Below are 8,968 nucleotides of genomic sequence, written 5' to 3'. Positions count from 1 at the left end.
TTCCTCACTTTCTTGCTCCTCCACTCCTTTCTTTGCACTCAACATTTGACTTAATAGTTCTTTTATGGAGGAGGTTTGTTATTCTTCCCAAGATTTCTTCATCTCCTCTTTATATTTTTCGATCACAGATTCAAGGGAAGTTTGTGAGGGTTGTGAGTGTTCATGTTTCTTTGTTACCTCAAGTGGCTTTTGTGAATACAAAATCCTTGGCTCATGTTCCTCATCTTTCATTGCAATTTCACTTGACACAAGGACCTTTTGTTCTTGTTTTTCCACTTCCTCTCTCACAAATTGATTTTTACTGTTTGATGGTTCTAAGTGTTTCCTTATGTTCTCCAGGTGCTCATTTGTCCTCTGACGGAGGATTTCTTTCCTTTTCCAGGCTTGTTCTTGTCTTTCAAAAAATCCTCTGAACTTTTGAAGGAGATCCTCTGAATCACAATTTGAAGAATTATTGAACTCATCACAGTATGGATTACTAAGATTTCTTTGATTTTGAATTTCCCAGCCACAATATGAGTAGTTGTTAGACTCATCAAAATCTGGATTGTGTCTCTGGAAGGTGTCCCATTTTAACTGATTGTTCACATTCTTCTTGATATGTCCAGACACTATGAGGATAATGATATAAGTCATTCTGTAGTTCTGGACAGTATCTCATGTGCTCAGCTTGATCAATTTGTGACTCTGGAGCAAGTCTCCATTGATTGAAGTGCTCAGAATTTGTATCTTCTTGGTGATATTCCCAACCATCATTAGAATAATGACTTGAATCATATTGTGATGGTGGGCAATATCCCATGAAGTTTGTTTGATTAAAAGATGAGGTGAACTCCATTTGAATTTTGTAAAACACAACACCAATGAAAATTGAAATTACTCATATCAGATATGAGTTTTGCTTAGTGAGGCAAAAACACAAACACCTTGGTTTCAACTTTAAAACAGAGAACAAAAAAAAGAAAATGCTTGATCTAGACTTCTCACCCACTTAATCATTGTTGATCTAAATCAATCCCCGGCAACGGCGCCAAAAACTTGATGTGTGGAAAACGATCCAACACAAAACTCACTGGCAAGTGTACCGGGTCGCATCAAGTAATAAAACTCACGGGAGTGAGGTCGATCCCACAAGGATTGAAGGATTGAGCAATTTTAGTTGAGTGGTTGATTTAGTCAAGCGAATCAAGTTTTGGTTGAGTGATTTTGTATCCAACAGTAAGTAAATGACAGAAAATGTAAAGGGGAAGGGAAGAATTGCAGAAATTAAAGAAAACTGAAAGTAAAAGAGCTGAATCTTAAAGAACAAGAAATTAAATGACTGAAACTTAAAGTGCAAGAAATGTAAATTGCAATAACTTAAAGTGCAAGAAATATAAATTGCAATAATGAAAAGGGAAATGAGGACTGGGATTTCAGGATTCAAGCGAGGGAAATTAAATTGCAACAATTATCAAAGCAAGAGATGATTTGAGTTCTGTTAGATCTTAAACAGAAAGGGAAAATAAATTGCAGCAGGGGTTCACAAAAGAACCAAAAGGAAAATGGGATCTCAAGACTCCAGAGACTAGATAGCAAAGTCTAGATCTCAATTGCCTTCCCAGATCCAAATTCACAAAGCAATTAACAAGAAATTAAAGAGGAAGTAGTAAAGGAAATTGGATTCAATTCAATTATGCAGTGAGATAATCAAAGGGATCTTAAATGGAGATTGAGACAGAAATTCCTCAATTCTTCACACTCAAGATTCAAACAAGAAAAATAAAAAATACTCCAGCAAGAACAAGGAAGAAGAGAGATCAATTCTCCTTCCCAATTCTCTAAAATCTCAGTTCCAAGCTCTCAAAATCAAGTCTAAAGATGTGAAAATTCAAAAATCAAAAGAAAGGTCCTAATTACATCAAACTATCTCCTATTTATACACTTTCTATTCTTGGATTTTGGAATTTGGATGGGCTTTTAATTTGGTGAAGAAATGAATTTAATTGGATTTTTAATCCAATTTTTGGCCCATGAGAAAGTGGCTTCCAGGAGGCTGCCCTGCTCTTGTGGAGGGCAGAGCAGGGAAGTTGTGTGAGGAAGCATGTTGCGTGTGAAGTGTGGGAGAGGCATTCAGGATGCTGCCTTGCCCTTGTGGAGGGCAGGGCAATGTTGTCATGGTGTGGCCTTGTGCGCGCACCAAGTTCCTTGACCGTGCCAAATTGTGCTTGTGTGCGCCAAGGAGTAGCGCCTAAGCCTTTACTTCCTTGAAGGTCTTGTGTTCGAACCTTAGTGAAAGCATTTGGGGGAGCAATTTTCCTTTATTTTCCATGAAGAGAGCATGACATTGCCCTGCTCTCCAAGAGGGTAGAGCAGAAAAATGAGTGCTACTTGCTTTGGAGTGAGGCTCCAGCTTCGAACCTTGGTGGAAGCACTTTGGTTTATTTTCACTTATTTTTGGCCCTTAAAGATGCCTTTCACTCATACCTCAATTGTGCGCCAATTATGGATTGCTATATATCGTTGGAAAGCTCTGAATGTCAGCTTTTCAACGCAACTGGAAGCACATCAATTGGACGTTTGTAGCTCAAGTTATAGCCCTTTGAAGGAGGCATGGTCATGTTGTGAGCGCCCAGATTTTACCTTAGCGAAAATTCTTGCTTCCAACCTCACTTTGCATCACGATACTGCTCTGCCCTTGGCAAGAGCAGGGCAGTGTGTGCTGATTGCCTATTCTCCTTTAATTTGGTCATGGGCCACGCTTTTAAAAGCGTGACCTAAGGCTCCAAAGTGTGCTCCAACTTCAAAGTGTGTCCCAAAGCTCTTTTTTTCTCCTTTTTTTGTGCTTCTTTGCTTCTTTTTCTTCTTATTTCCTACAAGATTTATAAAATTAAAAGATCAAGGAAATATACCAATTAAGTATAAAAGCATTCAATATTTAAGCACAAATCATCAATTTCTTGTATGAAAAAGCATAGAAAAATAGGTATATGATGACATGTCATCATGTACCAATTTCCCAATATAAAAATACAAAACACAAACACCCTTTTATCCCAACCAATGTCCCAAAGTTTTCCCACTCTTGGATGACACTCACACTCACTAGCCTAAGCCAATCAAAGATCCAAATAAAGGACATTCATTGTTTTCCGCTTTAAGGCTTGTAATGTGCTAAAATAAGAATAAGTGGGTTAAGCGTCGGCTCAAGTTGGCTAACAAAGGAAGATAAAAGGTAAGGCCAATTGGGTAAGTGAGCTAATGAAATGATGGCCTCAATCATATAAATGCATGAATACACAAAATAATGGATATAAAGAATCAAACAAATCAAGGATCACACTCATAGAGAGAAAACAATTGCACACAAGAAGGACAGTAGGTGACTATAAGATGTAGCCACAAAACAAGGCTCAAAGCTCACTAGCTTGTGTTCTTAACTCAAAATTCATGTTCCAAAATATAATTCTTCATGCAAATTTGACATCAAAATGTTTAAAATTGGCAATGCCACGGTTGCCCCAAAGTATTGGTTTCCTAAGAAAGAGTTTCATTGTTCCAACCAAGTAAACTTATCATGCAAATGGTGTCAACTAAGACCTAATCATGCAACCTATCCTAATTACAAAGGAGTTCAAAGAACAAGAACTTATTCAGGTGTTACCTATGGAGATCGGTCGGCCGACCTCCCCACACTTAAAACTTAGCACGGTCCTCTGTGCTATATGTTAGGCGCAATGGGTGGTCAAGTCCCGAGTGTCCCTCATCTCCAATGTCATCGCTATCTCCGCTTGAAGTTGCGGTGGATGTGGAGATATCTGGTTCCTCCATAGGTGGGGTGACTACGCTTAGAAGTTTCTTCAAGTGAGCGTATCGGCGTTGGTTACGCCTCTCATAACGGTCCAACTTCTTGTGAAGGTCTTCAAGGCGTTGGGCGACTAATTTTTGTGGTGTAGATGATGTGGTAGTGTTGCGAGTTGGTGTGGGTAGTCCAATGTCCTTGGTGAATTCTGGAGGCTTGAGGCACCTCTTGGTCGGAATAACATCGCCCTCCACCGGAATTGAGGTTCTCCTATCCTTAGCCTCTCGGTTGACGCCGGCCATTGCAACTAATTCGGTCACCATAGCGGGGAATGGTAGATTTCCCTTGGCATGAATGCGCCCCATGGAATTGTGAATGGCATGCGAAATGTCGACCGGTTTCTCGGTTAAGATGCACCATATCAATAATGCAAGCTCGGCGGTAATGGATGACCCATGGGTGCTCGGGAGCACGTAGTGAGCTAGAATTTGGGCCATGACGTGGCTTCTTGAGTGAGGTGGCGGACATCTAAACCCTTTGGTCTTTGCTTTATGGTCCCCCGAATCCAATATGCGTCGGGTAAAGCAATTACGCGGAGGATCGCGCTCCAATCGAACACACGGTCATCGCATGTAGTCAAGACTTCTTGGTAGGCATCATATCCATCCGTCAACGGCCCAATCCCAAGGACTTCTCGGATGGTTTCCACTGTGACTGACACTTGCTTCCGCGCATAAATATTGATGTGAGAAGGGGTGAGTGGTAGTTGGAGTAGAATTCCACCACCCATGAGAGATTGGCCTCCTTTGGTTGCCTCAAGAGGAACCTCCATTGCCTCCGGTCAATGTGTGGCATCACTATCGGAGTGAGGTGAGCCGGTAGGACTAGAAGAGGCTCCGGGTGATAATTTCTTTCAATCATTCTTGAGTAAACAAGTTTGCAGTAGCGGTTAGGAAACTTATTTGAATCCTTTGGAGGGTTGTCCTTCTCTAGAACGTCAACGGGGCCCTTAGCCTTCTTCAGGAGTGGCTTGGCCGTTAGTTCTTGGCGCGCTCTATTGGAAGCTGGCTTCTTCGGGGCTTTCCCTTTGTTCTTTTTGATGACCATCCTGTGATAGCAAAGAAAGGGGATAACATCAAACCCAAAGAAGCGTAATTGAATGCGATTATGCAATGAAAAGTTATGCCATAGAATATGGGTATCATTATTACATGACAGCTGCAACATGTAACTAAGATAACATGTGAAGAGCAAGGCAAATCATTTACATGTGGTGCAAGTGTAGTTTAAGCATGCAAGTAAGAAGCATGAGAAGCATACACCCTCAAATACCAAAAGTGGGAAGCAAGTTATGAAAAGGTGAGTGGATGGATTGGAGAATGTGGGGATGCACCCAAAAGTGATTAGTTGAGAGGCAATTAGTCAAAATGAGCTCAAAACTCAAGTATGCCTTTCGTCAAACACTTGGCGTGCATCCTTTTTGTAGTATGTAATTAGATGAAGGTGAAAGCAATGTAACACTCCACAATCCATTATTAATGACTACAGTGCACAGTGGTTGTAAGAAAATCAAGCAACACATCTCATCTACCAATGTAAGAGAATGTAGGACCCAAATGCCTATGAAGAGTTAAATGAAAAAAAAAACAAAAACACCCCAAAGAAGTAACTAAAAAGAGGGAGGAGAAAAGGAAAGAGACTACCAAAAAGAAAATGAAACTAAATGACTAAGAATCAAAAAGAGAGAGGTGGAGCAAGAGGGGAGCTTAGTATAGTACCTTGAGAGATGGAAGAGGATACGGAAGAAGAAGTTGTAGAGTGGAGTGATGGAGAGTGGAGGGGTAATGTGGGGCCACCGGAGGTAGGTGGTAGGAGGCGGTTGACTAGAAGAAGAAATGGTAGTAGGTGGGTGGGTAGTAGAGAGAGTGAGAAGAAGAGGGAAAGGAGAAGAAGAATGAAGGGGGCAAGTATGCTCCCTATTAAGTTGGCGTCGATCACCCACACGTGCGCGCATGGTGCGCGCTCACGCAAGGGAGCGAGGTGGAGTAAGGGCGCGCGCGCGCACGTTGCGCACACGCGCCCATGCACTTGGGCTGGTAGCACAAGGGTGGCTTAGAGGTGGCACAACTCTCTGGACGAAGTACCAGAAGTTGGCTGCAGGGCTGTTGGCGCGCGCACGCACGGTGTGCACGCGCGTCAATGTGGTTATGCCCCAGGCATGAGATGGGCCTAGGGTGGGCCTAACTCTCTGTGGAGTGGCATAGAGGAGGGTGCAGGGCGAGGGGCGCGCGCGCGCACTTTGTGTTGCGAGCATATGGACGCGTGCGCGCCAGGTGCGTGCACGCGGCAGAGGTGCTGGGCTGGTGGCTTAGTACAGGCCCGAGAGTGGCCTAACTCTCTGGAAAATGTACCAGGAGTGCAAAAAGGGTTATCGGCGCGGACGCGCACAGTGCGCTAGCGCGCCGATCTGCATATTTGTAAAAAGCGTGCGTACGCGCCATGTGCGCGCACGCGTGATTGGCCTGTGCCTCAAGCATGGGGCTGGCGTGGTGTTGGCTCAACTCTCTGGAAAATATGTGGAGGGTTGCTTTTGTCGATCCACGCGTCCGCGCACGGTGCGCGTCCGCGCGGATGGTCGATAAATGCTTCAAGGACGCGCGCGCGCCAGGTGCGCGCACGCGCAGAAGGGTGCCTTCCTCAAAGTTTGCATGTTTCCGCACCACTTTTAGCATTCCAACCCTCCAAACAGCCACTTAAGCACTATAGAAGGACGTTTTAACTTGATAAACTACCAATGAACTCAACAAATGAAGCAGAATTAGAATTGAAATCTAGCTAACAACTACATCTATTACCTAGCTACCAAACATGAAGTCAAGTGTTAAGCAAGTGTCAATCAAAGAATGATGCAATGGCTATGTACAAAGGAAGATCTTACCATGGTGGGGTGTCTCCCACCTAGCACTTTTGTTTACCGTCCTTAAGTTGGACTTTCACTAGCTCAAAGTTCTTGTTCAAGAGGTGCATCCCTCAAGAGGAATACTTCAAATTCCTTGGAGTTCTTTCTTTGCTCACCATGGTACAATTTGAGACGGTGCCCATTTACCTTGAAAATGTCCGGACTTGATGGGTGGCGCAAGTGGTAGACCCCATAGGGTTCTACTTTCTCCACTTGGTAGGGTCCATCCCACCTTGATCTAAGCTTTCCGGGTAGTAATCTCAACCTTGAGTTGTAAAGAAGGACTAGCTCACCGGGTCGGAATTCCCTTCTCCTAATGTTCTTGTCATGGATGGCTTTCATCTTTTCCTTGTAAAGTCTAGAGTTGTCATAAGCTTCTAATCTTAAGCATTCCAATTCCGCTAATTGAAGCTTTCTCTCTACTCCGGCTCCACCCAAGCTCATATTACATTCCTTTATGGCCCAATAAGCTTTGTGTTCAATTTCTACCGGTAAGTGGCATGCTTTACCATATACAAGCCTAAAGGGGCTCATGCCAATGGGTGTTTTATAAGCCGTTCGATAAGCCCAAAGTGCATCGGAGAGTTTAGCGCTCCAATCCTTCCGATTCGGCTTCACAATCCTTTCCAACACATATTTGATTTCCCGGTTAGAAACCTCGGCTTGGCCATTTGTCTGAGGGTGGTAAGCCGTGGCGACTTTGTGTATGATGCCGTACTTTCTCATGAGGCCGTCCATTTTTTTGTTGCAAAAGTGGGATCCTTGGTCACTTATGATTGCTCTTGGGGAGCCAAAGCGACAGATGATATTGTTCCTCACAAAAGAATAAACAACATGAGCATCATCCGTTCTGGTGGGGATTGCCTCCACCCATTTTGACACATAATTGACGGCTAACAAGATGTAAAGAAAGCCATTGGAATTTGGAAATGGTCCCATGAAGTCGATTCCCCATACATCAAAAATTTCACAAAAAAGCATATTTTGTTGGGGGATTTCGTCCTTCTTAGAAATATTTCCAAACCGAATGCATTGGGGACAAGATTTGCAATAGAGAGAAGAATCTTTGAGAAGGGTTGGCCACCAAAATCTGCAATCAAGGACCTTTCTTGCCGTTCTTTGGGGGCCGTAGTGGCCACCTCCTTCGGAAGCATGGCAAGCGTCCAAGATTGCTTGGAATTCGGTTTGAGGTATGCACCGTCGCACTACTTGGTCCACGCCACACCTCCACAAATAGGGATCGTCCCAAACATAGTATTTGGATTCGCTTTTCAGCTTATCCTTTTGATGTTTGTTGAGATTGGGAGGGAGAGTGCGTGAAACCAAGTAGTTTGCTATTGGGGCATACCAAGGAACTACTTTCGAGATTGCGTGCAAAGCATCTAAAGGGAAGGAGTCATTGATAGGAGTGGTGTCGCCTTTTGTGTGTTCGAGGCGACTTAGATGGTCTGCCACTAGGTTTTGGGAACCACTCCTATCCTTGATCTCCAAGTCAAATTCTTGTAACAAAAGCACCCAACGAATTAATCTCGGTTTTGATTCCTTTTTGGCCAACAAATACTTTAGTGCCGCGTGATCCGAGTACACTACAACCTTGGAACCAAGAAGATAGGCTCGGAACTTGTCCAAAGCAAAAACAATAGCTAGGAGTTCCTTTTCGGTAGTAGTGTAGTTGGATTGGGCTCCGTCTAGTGTTTTGGAAGCATAAGCTATGACATAGGGAATCTTACCCTCGCGTTGTGCTAACGCGGCTCCTATCGCATAATTCGAAGCATCACACATGATTTCAAATGGTTGAGTCCAGTTCGGTCCTCGCACAATAGGAGCTTGTGTCAAGGCTACTTTAAGTTTGTCATATGCTTCCATACATTCCTTGCTCAGCTCAAATTCAGTGTCTTTTTGTAGTAGTCGAGAGAGAGGTAAGGCCACCTTGCTAACGTCTTTGATGAATCTCCGGTAGAATCCTGCATGTCCAAGAAAAGAGCGGACTTCCCTCTCGGAGGAGGGGTAAGGTAAACTAGATATGACATTTATTTTTGCCGGATCTACGGAGATGCCTTCTTTTGAGACTATGTGTCCCAAAACAATGCCTTGTTTGACCATGAAATGACATTTTTCAAAATTTAAAACAAGGTTTGTTTTGGTGCATCTCTCTAAGACTTTTTTAAGGTTACCTAAGCAATGATCAAATGAATCACCGTACACACTAAAGTCGTCCATGAAAACTT

The 8,968-nt window shown here is 43.4% G+C and overlaps 1 protein-coding gene across 1 annotated transcript; it reads right to left on the bottom strand.

The window, feature by feature from the left end:
• Nucleotides 1-4,450: 4,450 nt before the first annotated feature.
• On the bottom strand, nt 4,451-7,478 carry LOC130966351 (uncharacterized). Its single transcript, XM_057891141.1, has 2 exons — nt 7,006-7,478; nt 4,451-4,889 (listed from the first exon to the last, which is right to left on the bottom strand). The coding sequence occupies exons 1-2, from the start codon at nt 7,476-7,478 to the stop codon at nt 4,451-4,453; spliced, it is 912 nt and encodes a 303-aa protein (XP_057747124.1).
• Nucleotides 7,479-8,968: the final 1,490 nt, after the last annotated feature.

The sequence above is a fragment of the Arachis stenosperma genome, chromosome 3 (genome assembly GCF_014773155.1).
Source record: "Arachis stenosperma cultivar V10309 chromosome 3, arast.V10309.gnm1.PFL2, whole genome shotgun sequence".
Classification (NCBI taxonomy): Eukaryota; Viridiplantae; Streptophyta; class Magnoliopsida; order Fabales; family Fabaceae; genus Arachis; species Arachis stenosperma.
The sequence above is the reverse complement of the archived record's forward strand: the minus strand, read 5'-3'. Positions and strand labels throughout refer to the sequence as shown.